At 43.7% G+C, this 19602-nt stretch overlaps 2 protein-coding genes across 3 annotated transcripts; one reads left to right on the forward strand and one right to left on the reverse strand.

Moving 5' to 3' along the window:
* Positions 1-1425: 1425 nt before the first annotated feature.
* LOC101472079 (isocitrate dehydrogenase [NAD] subunit alpha, mitochondrial) lies at positions 1426-10107 on the reverse strand. Its single transcript, XM_004539853.6, has 11 exons — positions 9965-10107; positions 8776-8841; positions 8513-8596; positions 7809-7923; positions 7528-7715; positions 4956-5089; positions 4183-4285; positions 3825-3889; positions 3656-3740; positions 2727-2879; positions 1426-1881 (listed from the first exon to the last, which is right to left on the reverse strand). Exons 1-11 carry the CDS (start codon positions 9989-9991, stop codon positions 1798-1800), a joined length of 1104 nt encoding a protein of 367 aa, XP_004539910.1. The 5' UTR covers positions 9992-10107; the 3' UTR covers positions 1426-1797.
* LOC101471606 (calcium and integrin-binding family member 2) lies at positions 8775-16629 on the forward strand. 2 transcript variants are annotated; one of them, XM_076887188.1, is made up of 7 exons: positions 8775-8861; positions 11094-11393; positions 11662-11696; positions 13064-13175; positions 13300-13447; positions 14050-14245; positions 15970-16629. In XM_076887188.1, exons 2-7 carry the CDS (start codon positions 11343-11345, stop codon positions 15989-15991), a joined length of 564 nt encoding a protein of 187 aa, XP_076743303.1. In that variant the 5' UTR covers positions 8775-8861; positions 11094-11342; the 3' UTR covers positions 15992-16629. The 2 variants fall into 2 exon arrangements, with proteins under 2 accessions (XP_076743303.1, XP_004539909.1); XM_004539852.3 differs by having other exon boundaries at positions 8792-8915.
* Positions 16630-19602: the final 2973 nt, after the last annotated feature.

The following is a 19602-nucleotide window of genomic DNA, read 5'->3' on the forward strand; positions in this document are numbered from 1 at the left end:
TGGATTTCTAAAAACAAATTATGAATATTTATGAAAAATATAAAAATATTATATGTGTAAATTGTTTCTTTTTCAGTTTGATATTTATTATTTAATTAATTTTATTCATTATTTACCGTGACTTTATACAGTGGTTTTGAGCTCCTTTTTTTAACATAATCTCCAACATGTTTCTGTTATTCGTGTTTTAAATTAAATAACTCACAATTATCTACATTTTTATATTTTGTTTTCAAAAGTTTAGTTTTCATTTCGATCACTGCGCTCTGCAGGTAAAAACAAATAATATTTTGAAAGTAAAACTGCTCTTTTTCCCGTTTGTATGCCGCAATTTGACGCAGCCAGGAAATAGGGGCGGGGTCACATGACGTAATTTGCAGGGAGGGAAAGGGTGATAATTATAAATATTATTATTTATATTGGTTTCTGTTTAGTTTATTATTATAAACATGAATTATGTGCTTGCTAATGGATCATGATTCTAACGTCTCTGGACTTTCAGACTGACTCCATCACAAGGTTAGGTCTTGTTTCATTTTCATGTTCATGACTTATTTCTGTTCAGTTTCAGTTTCTTCCTGTTGTTGGATTAAAGCTGCTCCACCCACTCTGCAAAAGTCTTGAGCCATCTGGCCCTCCAGTTGATCCACATACTGTTTCTGATAAAGTCTCATCAGAAACAGTCTCAGTGGAGCGATGGCGATTCATCACAGCTGGATTTTTAGCAGTAACCCTTCTGTCCTTATTTGGGGCCCAGCAACTTTGGTTTAGAGCGATGACAGCAGTATTTTTGGTAGAAATCCAGGGACTGGGATATTAAGACTGTAGAACGTGTACCTAACAAAGTGGTCAGAGTATGGAAAAGAGTGAAGACAGGTTTCTGTTTTTAAATAAACAGTTTCTTGATGCTGCTGCTGATCCTGCCCCCCCCTTAAACTGGTATTGTTTAAAAGGTCAATACATAGAGTTATAGCCATTTCTCTTACAATTCATTTAGGTTAATTGGGCAAGGTTATTAAATGATCTCAACTCTGGGTAATAATAATGCTAAAATGTATAATCCCAGTTTGAACGACAAGATGTCGTAATGACTCAACATAGCATTGATTTAACAAGGTCATAATGAGGACATTCTTGTTTGCAGTGATGGCCTTGGGAGAAAACCTCTTTAGGAAATTTAGCCCAATTGAGAGTAATTACAAAAAGCACCTTTATTGAAGTTAAGTAGAACCTCTCTCTGGTGCTGCCATGTTTCCTGATGGTTTGCTCAGTGTTCCACTCTGACTTTAACAGGATACGCTAAACTGTTTCTGAATAATTTCAAATAAAAACGAGTGTTAAGAGCAGATGCTAAACTTGAAGCATTAAAGCTGCATGTTTGAGTCCAAGTGTCTGAGGTGCAAAAGAAAAACAAAACAGAGGAGAGACCTTTCTTTGTAGAATTTTTATATATCCGGGTGAGTAGGAGTGAATAAAGCAGTAACAGGAAGTGGAAACAATAAATAAGAGGACCTTTTACCCGCAGTACTACTGTTACAAAAATACGATAAAGAATATGCGAATGGAACGAAGCACTGATACCGTCATTCATCTGATATTACAGTAAGAAACGCTCATCTCATGCTTCTTGGTGAAACTTGTGCGTTACGCTTGCTGTGAATGTTAAGGACTCAAGATCTTGCTGCAGAAGCCCCACCCCTCCACAGCCAGCAGCTCCAGAGAGATATGACGAGTCAGCAGGATAGGTGGGCGGGCGGGGGGGGGGGAGCCTCCAACAGCGGCCTCTCCCCTGCAGCTTCAGCCCAGATCCTGGACACGACGGCAGATCTCAGCTGTGAACTCAGAGCACTTTGCACTTCCTCCCAGGTCCTTCGTCAGAACCTGAAACACAAACACATCAGTGAGCAGCAGCTCTTATTTCACAGGAATCTGCTCCAACCAGCAGGTGGTGCTGCTGACAGCCAGCCTGGACTAAAGTGCAGACCCATCCACAGCCACTGGGTGGTGCTCAAACTGACTTCTGTTGAATAAGCCTCCTAAGGCGTAACAATGTATCAACTGTCATCTCAGAAGAGCTCAACAGGAGGTATCCAGCAGCCTCCACTCAGATTAAAAGCAGCCCTGTCAGCAGAGTGTCATGTTTCCCATCTGCTTCGCTCCAAGATACAGGAGTGTGACAAACCATTAGAAAAAAGATCATACAAAGTGTGATTTTAAGGAGGTCGTCCTCCAGAATGCACAACTGAAAGTAAGTGTAAGATTTTTTCCTGGCGGTCCTGGAGTAACTGCAGCTTCTCTCTGAGAGCATTTCAGGTGTCCTCAATATCATTCCAGCTGTTATTAATGACATTAGCAGAGGTTCTCAGACTCCACTAGAGTGGCTTTGGACGATTCACAACTGAAAATAATCCTATTTATTCTGGGCGTCGATGAAACCAACCAGATCGCCTGATACATGCCGTTTAAGCTTCTCTGCTTTCTCTCGAGCTTTTCAGGCCACCTTGCTCGTGATTGGCTGCCCGTCATAAATAGAAGGTAGGTGGGTGGGGCTGCTAAGACACTCCCCTTTCTTTGTCATCATCCAAAACCAAGAGTAAAAATTCAGTGTTTGGATCAGTCGGAGCTTTTGGCACAATGAGTTACAGACACGCTGCTTTCATTGTTTGAAACTTCGACTTAAAGGAACAAAAATACTGGAGCCCTCCAAGGAGAGACTTCAGCCTCACCTTCTTGTCTCTGATGGTGTCAAAACAGGCCGTCTGGATCTTGTCGGCATGGTCATGCAGACCCATGTGACGCAGCATCATGACAGCACTCAGTAACAGGGCAGTGGGGTTCGCCAGGTCCATGCCGGCGATGTCAGGGGCGGTGCCGTGGACCTGCAGCACAAACATTCATTTTAGTTTGTCAGCAAAACAACAATAAATCTGCAGGTCTCCTGATTACAGACGTTTGGTCACAGGATTACAGGACTGGTTAACACTCAGATAATTACACTGTAAAACTGCCTGTTACAAGTTCAATCCAAGCATTCAGTTTTGTGGGAAAAATATCTTTTAAAGAGTTTTACTGATGGGATTTTTCTGTGTACCAGGTCGAGGTGGAGCTCAACATTACTTCACCCCAGGGCTCGACCGGAGCAGCTCTGCATAATTCACAGTTCAGATTAAATCCTTATTCATCCCTTTACTGACATTTTCAGTAGCTCCTGTCTCTTTAAGGACACGACTGTGTGTGTCCACAGTAAGGTTACAACTCAGGCAACTGCACAGACTCTCAAACTCATTCCCAAATGACCACAGTGACATCTCTGGGGTGAGAGCCCCCTCCCTAAATTTCTACTTCTACCAGCAGTAAATGAATCCCTGGGAATGGAGCTTTTGTTCCCAGGGAGTCATTTGCCTCATTGGTTGAAAGACTAAGAACACCTGACATCATATAACAAATTACAGAAGATCAGAAAAGAATATTTAATCTTTTTAAAGCATCTGCTTTTAAAGATTGTACATGCTTTTTGTGCAGAACAACAAGCAAGTGCAGTAAAACTACAGCATGAAGAGTAAAGTACTCAGTGTATGAAGCACAATAAAAACAGATGAAGTATCAAAACTCAGATGAAGCTGCACGGCACTAAAAAAGACAACGCCATACAAACCGATTCGAATATGGCGACTCCGTTGGCGCCGATGTTCCCGCTGGGAGTGACGCCGAGGCCTCCGATCAGACCAGCGCACAGATCGCTGAAACACAGTCACATGACCTCAGCACTTCCAATCACAGCCTCTGATTGGCAACACAGGTTTCAGAGCGAATAATTCACTGACCTCAGGATGTCTCCGTACAGGTTGGGCATCACCAGGACGTCAAACTGGGTTGGATCCTGGACCATCTGGAAAACACAAGCATCGGGACATGTCAGGAAAGTACGGAAGAGGATAAGGGCCACTGGAAACAAAACTAAACAAAAAGTGGGCACATCTTTCTTTCTTTCTGAGAAAAAAGTCAGAATTCTGGAAAAGCAATACTACTGAATACTGAAATTAACCCCCACGTCCATCCAGCTCTGAACACACTCATTAAACATAATTATTTCACTGTCTGGATTAATGAGGTAAACACATTAAATGCAGACTGTGAAACAGCTGCAGAACATCTGGCTGCTGAACTGTTTGGCGGACTCACATTGAGGCACACTGTGTCGAGGTACATCTCGGTAAACTTGATGTCTTTGTAGTTTTCAGCCACCTCGCGGCACTTTCTCAGAAAGAGACCGTCTGACATCCGCCTGCAAACAGAGTCGGAGTTACACAACAGCAACACAACATCTGCACTGCGGGGGAACACGACGCCTGACAGGGACAGAGTCTGAGTGTGTGAGTGACAAAACATGGGTGACATTTTATTTAAAGGAAACATAAATAATAACCCCCAAACTGTTTGAAGTAATTCGATTAAATAAGTCCTCTAATCACTCCTCTCCCTCAGACGTGCAAGCTAAGGTGGAGTGATTACTTGGATTTTGGCTTTCAACAACTATTCTTTGTTCATTTATTTCCACTCTCCTTCTTTCTGTATGTTATCTCTAATCGACCCCTTTCCTTTACAGAGGTGCACTTGTGCCCCGTCCTAAAAGCTGAAACTCAGTAACCTGTGGACTGACTATCAACAGGTGGTAACCCTCGCTGGAGGCAGGCTGCCCACTGTCCATGTGAGATGGACTTTGGGTTTGGTCCATCTCCCATGGGCCTCCGACTGGATGAATCTACCTCACCTCCATTTCTTTCCTGCTAATAAAGTGCTTTTGTTGGCAGTTACTGATGATTAGGAAGTCAAACCTTACACTGGTGAACAAATGAGTTGCCTGATCAGTTTTCTGAATTTGTTCTTCCTCGGCACACGAGGACTAAACATTCCGGTCTCACTGACTGACACACAGGGCGATGGGCTGCACTCACATGATGTTGGCTTTGTGGACGGCGGTCACGCTCGTTCTTTTGTTGTTCCTGGCGTACTCGAAGGCGTACTCAGCGATGCGTCTGCTAGCGTTCTCGGTGATCAGTTTGATGCTCTGAACAACACCGTCGACGATCTACGGCAACAAAAAGATAAGAAACGCACTGAAGTTACTCACAGCTGGACAGAACACAATCGAATCAACAATCAAACTGTGGAGGGACGCAAGAGACTGCACCTATTACCAGAAACACAGAAGGAAAAGATGGATGTGGCTGAATACACATCTGGCAAACTAGTGGAAATCAGTGGAAAACGGGGTAATTCTAATAGTGGATCGTCCTGCCTCCACACACATGCACGCAACAGGAAGCGTGTCTGCTGCGTTAGCCAATAGGTAACGGAGCAAAAAATAGAAGGTTACAGCTGGTTCGATCGATTTAAACGCTGCGTTTTAAAACAGGAAGTCGAGGAGACCCTGCAATTCAGGCAGAGGAAAATTAGTGTAACAGACCCTCCTGCAGCCTGTAACTGCAGCCTGTGCTGCTTCAACCTTTGTGCTCAGTCAAGGTTTCGGTGCCGTGCCGGTGCAGAAAAAGCTTCTCCACAGCTTTTCTGTGGAAATACATGGAACAGTTTCCAGATTAGGAAACAAGAGGTATGTGACGCACACAGGGAGGGGAGGCCTAATCTTTCAAAGATATAAAAGCATCGTTTTGGGGACATAATTAATCAGATATATACAAGGGGAGGTTTCAGACCTCTAGGACACTAGCAAACATCTTTTCCATGAGATTCGAGGTCTTTACCAAGTTAAACTTGTTCTCAAATAAGGTTTGACCTTACAGAGTTTCAGCTGCTGCAGTTATTAGTCCATCCTGAGGTCAGCTGTGGGTAAAAGTTGAGACAAGGAGGAGGGGCGACACGAATCACCAGACGGAGAACAGGTGGAGGTTCCCAGGGGATGGATGTGAGACTTTACACACACACACACGTTCACTGCCAGCTGGAAGATCTGCTCGGATGCCTCGTTCTTTGAACACGGACACCAGCGTTCATGCTAACAGGTTCTCCCTGCTGCTGGGCTTCGTGCTAACACCGTCTCCAGATCTGAGCTGACAGTGTGAATGCAGACGGATCCACGTCGGGAATGTGTGGGTGAACAGGTGAGCTTCAGGAAGCTGGCAGTGGTTCTGCCGTATTCACAAAACATCCAGAAGCACCAAGAAGATTTAAAGGACCATTCCGCTTTATTTCAGCCTGCTGTGCTTTCCATTCACCTGTCTATGGTGTGTCTATGCCCAAATGTTTACAAAGGTGAAGGAGAGCAGAACAGGCTGAAACGAAGCAGAAATATTTGAAGGTTCAGAGGATTGTGCTTTAAACTTGAGTTGATAACAAATATCAAAGGATCTAATCAGCATAAGAAACTAACTGTCCAATCAGGAGTCCAGAGAATTAAAGACCTGGATCCACAGTCTGAATAAGGGAGCTGCTCAGTGCAGGATGATAGTTAGCATGCTCATCATGTCTGCAGCACAGTGAGCAGAATGTGAAACAGTCTCAGGTCCTTAGTTTGTGTCTTTGGGATGAAAGTGAATCTATCAGAGGTGGAACGAGGTGCTCTGTGAATACGACTCTGACGCCGCTTCCTCCTTCTTACCAGGAGAGACGAACAGGAGCAGAGCGTCCTGCCTGCAGCTGCTAGCTGACCTGCAGGGAACAGGTGAGGAGGCAGGTAGACCAACCAGTTAACACAGATAACAACACCTGCTAACAGCTTCCAGCAGCATCCTGACTCACACGCTAAAGAACTGGACAACAGTCACTGTGACAGATTCCTGCACACATTTGCTCATTGGTGATTATTTTTGTTTGAATACAGAAAAAAACCCTGACAGGCTGAAGGACAAAAGGATGCCATGCAGCTCCTAAATGAACAGGTGTGGATAATCCTGGCAGGGTGCACAGCCTTAATAAGTGTAAACTTGCTAGCTGTTGATGAACAGTGGTGGATGTTCACCTTAAAAACGGCCAAAGCTTCTAATAATGAGCTCAGTGTACCTACAGTAACCCCCGTGATCCAAAAGACCTCACACAGTTTTTTCTACTCCTGGCTCTGAATGATGTCAGCAACAGAGGAAATCCCTAATATGGTTATCTGAGGCAAAGAAGCCCCACCCACCTGTTGTTCAAACACTGTTTTTGAGGGGCAACCAATCGGAAGGAAGCTGACTTACAAGGGGAGGAGCTAAAACAGCTTGTTTCCATGAACCACAGCAGCAGCAAGGCCCACTGTGTAGAATAAGTGAGGCTTATTTTGAAATGTGAATCATGCAAAGCTGCTCTGGCACAGTCCACAAATAAAAACAGAACAAAATGAAGCACTTTAAACAAATGCACTACCAAACGTTTCACATACTGTGTCAGAAAATTAAGCAGAACTCCTCTCTGTCTGCAGTTTGTGCATCGCCTGTGACGGCTGCTTTCACACAGCTGTCAGGATTACTCAGGACAGCCCGCTGTAACCCTCTCAGCTTGGAGCTGTCGCACACTCGGCCTCCGTTCACTCACCATGTGTTCGATGCCGCTGTACTCGCCCTCCGTGTTCTCCCGGATGGTGACCAGGTTGACATCGGTGTACGGAGTCTTGTAGCCCTCGATGGAGACGCAGGGCCTCACGTTTGCGTACAGGTCAAAGGTCTTCCTGAGCAGCAGGTTCATGGAGGGGTGACCTGCAGCGATGGGTGTCTTCAGGGGTCCTGATGGAGAAAAAAAAAATGTAAAAAACAAAAAACACTGACGAGCAGGAATCTTCCAGGAAATCTGTCTAAAGGTAACAGACACGTGCAGACCTTTCAGACCGATCTTGCTCCGGTCCATGGACTCTTTGGCGTCAGGAGGGATCATCCATCTGCCGCCAGGTCCCTTTATCGCCGTCACGTTCCTCTCCTCCCACGTGATTGGAGCCTTCAGAGGAAAATTCTATTTAGAAACTGATCCAAAACCAATCAGTGCCTCCCACCTGACCCTCTTAGAATAGCCAGCAGTGCTTTGTATTTATTTATTTCCAGCACGTTGAGCTCACATAACTTTATAAGAAAAGGTGATATCACATGAAATTTTCAGGGCTGAAAACACACTAAAGATTTATCAAAATGCTCTAACGCAGGGGTGTCAAAGTCCAGGCCTCGAGACCTGGACTTCGACACAGAGGAACAGAAAAGTGCATGGATCCCCTGAAGGTTTGCTCTATATTCTGATCATTTACTCGAGAAAACTTAAATAAAAAGTGTATTTTGGGTAACCCTTGAAGGGTACAAAGAACTAAAGAAGTTACGAGAGATGAAAAATGGTGGAAAAAACAAGGCAAATTAGAACGCACCAGCTATGTACTTCGAGGTGCTTATAACTCAGAAAATACCCACAGCATTAAAGTACATTTTTTCATGGCTTTATTAAATATGTTAAAGTTACTGTTCCAAAAATCCACTGACTCTGAGAGGACTCAGGTGAGATCATTTTCCAGATTTGGCCTCTAAAGTCTGATCAAACTTGCCTTTGCTGCTTCAAAGATCTTCATGACAGCAGCGGAGATCTCTGGACCGATTCCATCACCGGGAATCATGGTGACTGTCTTCACCTGCAGAGACAGAGAGACACAACTCAGACAGCTGGAGCAGATCACAGTCCAGCCGAGATCAAGGTGTCTGCTTTCATGTAAAACATTTCCTGTTATTTATAAATGGATTTTCTGGGAGTTGTGAAGCGAAAAGCATCTCTTTGATTGCATCCCAGGAAGGCAGAGGTGGATCTACTCACCCCTCTTGAAAAGGAGGCTGAAGCCAGAGCCGGTTTTCTGACCGCCACCCCCACTGCCTGGGTCAGCTGGAAGAGACGACGTAAAGGTCAACTCAACACAAAACACACCAAAGCAGCTCAAAAACAACCTGATCATGATGGTTAGTCTGTGTTCAGCTGTTTGAAAACACTTTCTGTTGATGTGTAAAACAAAACTGCAAAGAATCACCTTGATTATTTGCTGCTGAGGCTTGAAACACTCCTAATAATTCATATTATAACATTTAAAAATGACTTGAGGAGCTTATATGTACAAACTTTAAGTTCTAGGGCTAAATTCAAGCATCAGTAACAAATTACAAGAAGGGAGAAAATTATTACCACCACTTCCGCTGTTCTGTTTTGTAGATCCTTTGTATGCTGATTATTTTTGGATAATGTAGTATATCTCTCACATTTTTTACTGCCTATTACATTACGGTGACTTTTTTCAATGCCGAGTTTATCTCAGGAGCCTCACATTATTTGACATCTTTTCCGTCAGTTAAAACGGGACCTGGAATTTAATCATAGTACGAGTTTAAGGTAAATTGCTTTATTTAAAAAGGGAGTCTGGTGTTCGTCTCCACATTAGTTAAAGCAAACATTTCTCAGCAGCCACACCTAGTTTGAGTCTACCATGAACTAGCTACATGTTGAATTTCATGTATGCAGAAGTTATCAGAGGATATCCACTTTTCGTGAAATGTTTTCAACTAACTTCTACGATCTAATGATTCCATCTAAACTCTAAACTGAGCTTAAATTCGTGCAAATTTAAACGGAGGCTGACGTTGGTTTCTCCGTCACTCTAGTATGGATTTGGGGATCACAGAGAACTAAAGAGCAGAAATAGCGGGACAGGTCGACGTATTGTCAAGGTAACCAGATTGAGGTTGGCGGAGGGGAATATGTAAAGTCAAAGTTGTATTAGACAGGTGAGACGAGGGTAAACGTCTCCGTCAGCTCCAGAAGCTTCCGTTCACGTGAAGGACGTGGGTTCCTGGCTAAGAGCTAACCAAGGTACATCAGCCCGAAAAAACACGCGGAGAGCGCGTAAAGACAGACAAAGTCACAAACACAGGCTTCAGGACACACACACAGCCCCGTTCATCTGTAACACACAGAGCTTTGGTGGTCTAAAACCGGGAATAAACACGGTGCTTCTTACCAGTGACCTCCACGCGTTGCCTGCCATTCTGCTCAGGAAGAGCTCTCCGAGATCGTCTGTGGAAGAGATGACTCACTCCGAGCTGCTGCCGAAAACCAGCCGGGATAAAGATCCTGTGCGAGCAAGATGACTCACTCCGAGAGAGTTTTGTGGCTGTACGAGTCATTGGCGCCACAGGCTGTTTTTGGCGCCACCTGCTGGACGCTGCACCACCATCAGAATTAGTGCTGCCTTCAGGAGCAATTAGGAAGATCCGAATCTGCACAAACAAGGCAAAAGGGCGCTACTCTCCAGTCATCACCGTGATTAGAACATATTAAAAGTTTGTTCACTTCTTTTTTGTTTTTTTATTTGCTGTAATTAGGCTGGTTTTTTTTAGTGGTTGCCATGTCTATTTATTATATCTTTTTTTTGTTGCTCACTTAGTTTTATTTCTTTACTTATTTATTGGACAAAATGTATGTTTGTGTGAAACAAGAGAATTTGATTTATGTCATTTGAAAAATACACCTGTGTACATCACTTACCCCCTGGTGTCTGAGTAGTTTTTTGATTCTGAGGTTTATATTTTGAGAAAGAGCCACTGCTCCTGCTCTACCCAACACTTGATGTCCACTGTCAGAGCTTTAATTTCTAGACCTGCATGCAAAAAAAACACTCAGACTCGTGTGCGTGCACTTTTGTTATTGACTTTACTTTGTTTACTGTGAGCTTAGAACCTGTGGCTCTAAGCTCAGAGCTGTGGCTTAGTGTTCAAATGATGTCTGAGATCTGATGGCACAGAACAGCCAGTCTAACATTCATCTCGAGAAAGAAAATCTGCAAACATACATTTCTGTATTTATTTTAGCATAACTTTATTATTATAAAAGGAAAAGAAACAAACAATACATGAAAAATCAGTTGAAAAAGAAAATGGGTTTTACAACTTTTACGCTGATTGAACCCAAGCTGGAAAGCAGATCGAAGAAATGTGTGGTTGAAATAAAGAAAGATGGATGTAAAGTTATAAAAAGTAATTTATTTAACATAAAAATAAACAAAACAAAAAATAAACAAACATTCTGATAAAGTCATCGTACAGACTAATCTAATGATGTAATTCCAGAATTTCTTCCTACATTTACAGTTCATGGTTTTCCAAGCAGCAGCTGAAAGCAGCACTGTGATGCCTGCACCTCCTCCTCCTGTCCTCTGAGGCGTCACAATCCTGTTTTCCTCCGCGTTGGGACCAGCAGCAGCAGCAGCAGCATCAGGCTCGCAGACTGAGACCCGGATCAGAAGAGTGGATGTCCCGGCTGTGCGCAGACCTGCTGCCGGATGCAAAGCCAGCTCAGAGTGTGATGCAGCTGTGTGATGGGAGGATCCGCCGGCCAAGATGGGCAACAAGCAGACAACCTTCACCGAGGAACAGCTGGAGGCGTATCAGGTGAGGGGGGGCAGGATGGAGGCGGACAGCTGGATGTCCTTCAGAGAGGCGTGAAAGGTGGAGAGGTGTCTGCCTTCATGGCTCAGCAGAACGCAGACCACATCAGATCTGCCTCCTGCTGCTGATTGGCTCTGCATCCTGCTGCACTGGATGATGATGATGATGGTGGTGGTGGTAGTGGTGAAGATGCTGACTGATGGTGAAAGCAGATCCTCCCTGAGGACTGGCCGCTCTGACTCACTTTCTTCGTCTCTCTGTTTGTTCCCAGGACTGCACCTTCTTCACCCGGAAGGAAATCCTGCGGTGAGTGTGGCGCACGGCGAAAGTCTGCTGGTCTTCTTTTCTTTTTGAATCTACACCTTCATCACTCACTGAGGGAGAGGAACGACTGCAGCTCGGCTATTTTTCCTGCTGTGTATTGTAGGCGCGATGTGTTTACACAATGGTTTTGATGATTGGCTTTACTGTACTGGGATCTACTAAACTCACACTGAACGCAGCGCGCTTGGAGTATATTTTAATAGCTGATTGACTCATTTTAACGAAGCACAAAAGGAAACACTTTATATGCTTCACACACCTGTCCTGCATGGTGATACGACCCTTCAAAGTTTACTCAAAATGCACTTTTTGAAGTTTTCTCCAATAAGTAATTAGAAACAGATCAAACATCCATGGTACAGATGGTATTTCTGTTCCTCTACATCAAAGTGGATGTTACCAATGCTCAGAAAAGGTTACAGGAAGAATTGTACCAAACAAAAAACACATTTTAGCTTCAGATTGTGACACTTGAGTGGGCTTAAAGTGGATTTGGGTTGCATGCTTTAAACAGAGCTTAAATGAGTTTTTCAGCACTGGAAAGATCTCGTGTAGTCATGACGTTGTGAAGAAACAAAAATGCTGGGAAAAAAATTTGTGCAAAATTTCCACCCACACCTATGCACCTCCAGGACCTGCAGCTCCACCTGTTTTCATAGTATGAGGTGAAACTGTTCAGTAGACTGAAGTGAGATTAACTGAGCTGATTTCAAACATCAAAACTGGATTTTTAAACTTATTTTAAGATGACTTGTAACGTAGGCTGATTCAGCGTTCCTGTATTTCCTGTCACATGACCCAGAGTTAGACCTTCATATTAAACCTGCACAGTTTAGAAAAATAATGAGTAAACGTATCTAAAGGAAATCCCTGTGAGCCAAACACTCAAACTTCAGATTGCTCTGAATGCTTTGATTCCATCATTTGGTGCCAGTAAAGCTCAAAAAGTCTGGATGCTGCCCTTCAGCAGGCTTCTGCGAGTTGACCAATCAGAAGAAAATGGCATGAGAGGGGGTGACCTTCAAGAAACAGTCCCTGGGTGGGATAAATAAAGGTCAAGACTGAAACTCTAGAGGTGGAAATGAGCAGATTGGAGTCGCTCAGACAAACACTTTACAGCTACAGACGGACAGCGTCGGCGTGTTTCAGATTCTCCTTCCTTGTTCCAGCAGCTTTTATCTTAAGGTTGCATCATTTTGTTAGGAAGGCTTTGATCACTGACTGACTGATGGAAACTTGTTGCTTTTCTCTCATCAGTCTGAAATTTGGGATCCTGAATGTAAAGTGTTATTAAAGTGAATGTATTAGACTCCTGTGTAAACTGCTGACTTTGCTCTAATGTGCTGCAGGTTACACGCTCGATATCGTGAGCTGGCGCCACATTTAGTGCCGCTGGACTACACCAACAACCCCGACATCAAAGTCCCGATGACGCTCATCGTCACCATGCCTGAACTGAAGGTACAGTTTGTACAGGTCAAAATTCTGCTGGCTGATGCAAGACTTTAAAACAAATGTGTCTCACATCCCGGTTTTTGTTGGCCGTTATGTTCAACTGTGTGATGTTTTGCGTCTGTGCTGACAGGAAAACCCGTTTAGAGAGAGAATCGTGGAGACGTTCTCCGAGGACGGACAGGGGAACCTGAGCTTCAGCGACTTCATCGATATGTTTTCTGCCCTCTGCGAAGCTTCACCCAGAGAGCTCAAGACCATTTACGCCTTCAAGATATACGGTAACGTGCGCCTTCAGGTGGAGAAGCTCGGGTTGGGTCTGAGATGACACACCTGTGGCAGCAATGTGCCTCGGCGAGTACTCGCTTCAGAATAAGTGCTGTTTTCCCGATTTAAACAAAAATAGCATGACTATATAAAAGATTATTTTAATTAATTATTTCAACTTCGTAAGTATATAATTAAGAGAAAATTATTAATTCCTGGAAAATGATTATTATAATTTCTGAAAATATTAAAAGAAAGTAAAATGTTAATATACACAAATCTCTCCTAAATGTAAATAAAATGGCCAAAAATATGTGAATAAAAGAATTATCATTCAAAATAATCAAAAAATTTAAATAATTATTATTAGTCTAAAAATTATTCTTCTAAATATTAATTAAATGTCACTAAATTAACATTAAATGTCTAAATAGATTTAAATGGTCTCAAAATAATATATGAAAAATCTAAATAAAGTCTAAGAAAATGTATAGTTTACAAAATGATTTCATTATTTGCAGTTATTACTGTTGATTACATGGAGATTATTCGTAGAATAAGTTCAGGTTTTTGTGGCAGCCCAGTACTGAGTCGTCTCGTTGGGGATCTGGTCCAGACTTTAACAGGGACAACTTCATCTGTAAGGAGGACCTGGAGAAGACCCTGAACAAGCTGACCAAAGGGGAGCTGACGCCCGAGGAGGTCACGCTGGTGTGTGACAAAGCCATCGAGGAGGCCGACCTCGACGGAGACAACAAGCTCTCATTCGCCGACTTTGAGAACATGATCTCCAAGGCTCCTGACTTTCTGAGGTACCGTCATCTCTTCTGTTATGTGTTCATTTTTTAAAGTAAGGCAGAGACGTGGCTGCTCCTCTCCCACAAACCTCCACAGTGACAGCGCGAAGTTAGAAAAGTATGTGATTGGTTTTTTAATCCTTAATTTCTGTGTTTGGAATCGGTCAGAAGTGTTTTTTGCTGCTCAGACTGTTGTCTGACTGTTTCTTATATTTCCCCTCCAGGCTGTCATGGGGTGCTGTTGCCAGCTCATCACAATAATGTCACATAACACATCAGCTCTCTGCTCTCTGCTCTTGAAGCAGCATTTTTTGGAGGAAAATATGCTTTAGGGTCAGTTTTCTTCTGTTCTGCTGGCAGTATCACTAAAACACGATGATCTGCAGGGTTATCAACAGTTTTCATCCATCCACCACAAAGGCACACACTATTTTAGCCTTTTAATTCACAGTCAGCCGTACAGACTGTGCTGCGGCTCAGTATGATCCTCCCACTAATGCAGCGGTGTCAAACTTACTAAATGAGTCTTACTGTGCGCTGGAAGATATTTGTAGTTCTTGTTTGATCTGCTGCTCAACACACATCAGCTGTTTCACGATTGAGGCTGAACTGAGGGGCTGCATGAAGGGACAGCATCAAATCAATGAGAAGCTTCACCGTGAAGCTGCCGGCGGGATGTCTCCTGAAAGGACAGAGGATGGTTGTGATCCAGGTCCTGATCCAGGTCCTGATCCAGGTCCTGATCCTGGCTGTGAGTGTTTCTCACTCAGGCTGCTGAGTCTTCTGCTGCTCTGCATAAAGCTGCAGAGATAAAACCCACGAGTTTTACTGCTGGCAATCCATCACAGTGTCCCACAGTGAGCACAGAGGAGGGGTGAAGGGAGAGACAAGGGGAAGAAGAGTAGAGTGAGGAGGAGGAGGGTGCATTTATCAAGTCATTGAGTTCAGTCATTAATTTGTCTATCACACTGGACCGCCGCTCAGAGATAATAGCTGGAAACTGGGCTCAAGGGTTGGTGTTACTATGGCAACAGAAGCAGTTAAACTGTAAAAAGAGAAAGCTGGAAAGCCATTATGTTTTTACTAGCAGGTACATCACCTCCCGCGTCACCCTGGTTACGGTCGGCCAGTTAATCTGACGTCACAAAGCCGAGCAGCTCGACTGTCATAAACGTCGGCGTGAACGCGCGTCTGCAAGGTGCGGCGCACAGATAGCAGCATTTACGCTCGTCCAGTCATTTATGTCTGCTTACAACAGACTCTGCAGCACCTGCTGCGGACCCCCAACCGGCCGGCCCTCCCTGAGCCCGGTTCTGCTAGAGTTTTCTTCTTGTTAAAAGGGACTTTTTCCTTCCCATTGTCACCAAGTACTTGCTCATAGGGGGTCGTCTAATTGTGGAAGTTTTCTCTGTAGCACTGTGGGGTATTTACCCGACATTGTAAAGTAGTTTGAGGCAGCTCAAAGTGAGCATGTTTTCCATGAGCATGTTTTCCAGTCGCTCTGCCCTGGAGGTGAATCCTATGAAACATTACATGCAAAGATAATTGTCAGAGTTTTAATTTAAAGAGTAAAAACAGACTCCTGACAGCAACTGAGATGCACCATTACCATCCTGCAGTTGATACAACAAGGCTAAATTTCACAGTTTCATCCAGTTACAGCCTGAGAGGTTCAAACAGTTAATGATGATTCAGTCAGTCCTAGAAGTCACCCACATCTGCTTGCTTTGTGTCTTCAGCAATTTCCACATACGAATATGAGGCAGCTGAGATCCTGCAGAGGAAAGACGTCTCTCTTCGACCCCGATTCCACCTGAACCTCGGACCCAGCTCGACTCAGTGCCTGTCCTTTCTACTGCCGGCGGGGAGTCTTCTTTCCTGAAAGATCCTGAGACCTGGACTGTCTCGATCACGCAGTCATTCCAGAGGGGATACGGTTACTGCATGAAGCCTCTCTCTGGGATGGAGTTTGAACTCAGCTTAGACAGGGCTGACTTTCTTCTCCCCTGTGGACGTTTCCGATTTTCTGAGAAACATCTGTGAGGACGGCGCCGCAGTGGATACAGAACAGGGCTTTTCTGAATTTAGTGCTTTTCAGAAAGGCCTCATCCAAAACTGGATTCTTTTTAAAAGCACATCTTTAAAGGGCAAAACAGTGAGGAGCTATGCAATCTTTCTCCATAAAGTGCATGTTGTAAATTGCTTCTAGCTGGTGAATTTGTACATCTGGTTTAGTGAAGCATTCTGGTGCATAACGACAATCATAGTAAACTGTAGCTCAGTTGATGGAAGGGCTCTCTCTGTCATCTCACCTGTACTCCTGGCTTTGATAAAACTTTTTCCTGCCTCCTACTAACTTGATATGACAGCTTTCACTCTTTCAAGACAAAATATTTTATGGCTAGAATCAAATAAAAGGTTGTTCTGTCACTCGATGCTTCACGAGGCTTCTTGTCTGAGAAAACCGATCCAGGTTCAGGCGAGGGCGCGAGCTGTTCCTCATCCTGCAGCTAAACACATCAGGTCTTAACATTGGTTTGTACCATCAAGTGTCTAGAGGAAGAACAGGAGGAGGTCCAGGAATGCTGTTGGTCTGCAGCTTTGAAGGTCTGAAGGTTTGCTCTGCTACAGGAAGACACTTCAAAGCACCTTTCACTGTAAGCCTTTCTCTTAATGCACAATTTATATGAGAAATGATTTACAATACTGCATAGTTTCACCTAGTAGGACTCTCACTGGGCTGTTGGTTACAGGGAGCACTGTCATGCTGGGGGAGGAGGTGGAGGAGCTGCAGTTTGGATGGGCCGTTCAGTCGTTACACTTTTAGAGCCTGCAGATAACACGTTATCTCAAACTTATCACTTTTGATTTAAATACTCTGCTAATCCACCGAAAGATTCAAACCCCACAAAAATCATTTTATCACAAATCTATTTATAACTTTCCTTCTAGTTCACCCAGCTCAAATGTCTTCAAAAGATTTTTCCCCTAAAATTCTGAACGAGGACTGCAGAAAAGCAGCCAAGAGGAATTACTGGCTGGAATCATTTGCATTATCTGTACCCAGTCATGTCTAACAATAGAGGAATGACTACTCCTGTTCTAACCTCTAGAGACGTGATCCAGTCTACAGATCAGTTAGCGTAGCTGCTAGTGGTCTCCTGTAAACTGTGGGGTCAGAGTCGGCTGTAGTGATTCAAGTAATAAGAAATAGATGTGTAAAGACGGAGCTTCAGACATCCGTCTGTACTAAGAGGCCTGGAATTACTGGGAAACTAGAAGGTACAAGATGAGTTCACCTCTCCTTCACAGTACAGTCAGCTGGCTGTGAGTTTGAACTCTGGGTGGTGTGAATAAGCTGAAGCGCCTCCTCCTGCAGCTGCTGTTCAGTTCAGGCTGCAGAGGCACATCCGTCCTGATTATCATGAGCAGCCAACTGTGGTGAAGACACGGCGTTCCTGCTGCTGCAGCACAGCAGCCTTCATCTGCTGGATTACACAACCTCCACCAGGACACACCTGACATTTACAGGTACAGCACACTGCACGCAGGGCAGGATGAGCACCCCGCAAGGCCACCAGTCTGTAATGATCTATGCAGCATATGCTAATCTCAACCAGAATAACAAAAAGATTAAATGTCGATTTTTGCCAAACGAGGTTTCTCTCTCTGCAGTGATGGTGGAGAAACGTGAGGTTAGCATACTGAGTCAGAAGAGTCACAACAACAATAAACAGGAAGTCAGTAATGTTAGTGTGTCAGCAGGTGGAGCTGCAGTAGTAGCACTTTAGTAGCACTCTAATTTGAATCGTTGACCGATGCCCTCAGACTAACAACTAATTTGAACTCAAACACTTAAAAAACAAAACATTAAAAAATCAAAGGAACATTTTTGTGGGTAAATTGTCATCATGTTTTTCAATACAACCTGCTGAGACAACATGAATTTATTTCTATTTTATAGTACAGTCCTGTGAAAAGGCACGTTTTAACAGGACTCTATGCAGTCATGTGTAAAACTAAGCAAACATACTGCTTCCATTGGAATTAAGATGCTGCTAATCAAATGCACTTAGCTGATCATCTATAAATTAGAGCAACTCTATAAAAGCAGAGGTTTTGACATTTTGCCGTTGTGCATTAACACAATCACAAAGGAGTGGACGTCTCAGCAAATTCACACCAAGGTCAGACAACTTAAGACTTCTTTGTTATCAGTGTGATTTTTTTTTTCCCTTTTGAAAAACCCGTGAAGGTGTGCCAGGACTGTGGGAGAACAGACGGAGAGCAGGTACCAGGACCTGAGAGCAAAGAACCATCTTGCTCTGAGGTCGCAGTTCTAATCACTGTACTCATCTGAAATCAAACCGAGTCTGTAAGTATACCTCAAAACTAACAGGACGCATACACATGGATTATCACCAGTAAGGTGCTTTTGTTGTCCATGTGGTGTCTATGCTGGAGGTGAAGCAGGTAAAGTCTGCAGACTACACGCTGCCAGACTTTAAATAACCACAGAGGAGAGTGTGTGATATTAGATTGTTGTGTAACTGAAGCTGAGGAGCATCGATGTGTTGGCAGGATGAAACAGCAGCTGATGATCAGCAGATAGCAACAACATCGACCTGTTTTCACTGACAGAAACATGAGACCAGTGTTGATCTGAGGTCAGTAGAATTTTAGCAGGAGCTGCGCTTCACATCCAACTCACAATTCATCCACAGAACAATTCATCCAGCAGTGCTTCTAGTTTTTAGCAATCACGTGTGTGCAATCAGCAGTGAACACATGGAGTTGAATTCATCCTCAGAAAGTGACAAAAATAATTTGCAATAAAATAAAATACTCCACGGATCAACAACATAATAATATAAAGAAGAAGAAAAATGATGACTAACAGATACCTTCCACACCGTGCTGGCTGTGTTGTGCCGTTTATTGTTTGCAGGTAGTTGTTCTGCTGTGTTACACTGACACCTGGTGGCGAGTGGTGGATTTACTGACAAACGTTTCTGTACTGAAACAGTAAAACGATTAAATAAGCACTGACCGAACTATTAGTGACCGGTGTGGTCGCAAAACCATGTTCGTTCGTTTGTTTTGTCAGATTTTATCCACCGTGCTGATGGACCCGGGAACTAATACGTTTCACAGTTGTATATACAACCTTTACGTCCAAAATCCGGGGGATGTGACGTCAGAGGCGATGCTAGATTTGAGGTTTTAACATGAAATCTATAGACGATTCGTATGTAAATAAACGGATCGTTGTACAGCGAAAAAATTCCTCCCAACAGCTTACATAAATCATATCGGGGAGGTCATGTCTGTTCGACTTTTAAATAATGAAATTTCCGACGATGTAAGCACGT

The sequence above is a fragment of the Maylandia zebra genome, linkage group LG1, assembly GCF_041146795.1.
Source record: "Maylandia zebra isolate NMK-2024a linkage group LG1, Mzebra_GT3a, whole genome shotgun sequence".
Lineage (NCBI taxonomy): Eukaryota > Metazoa > Chordata > Actinopteri > Cichliformes > Cichlidae > Maylandia > Maylandia zebra.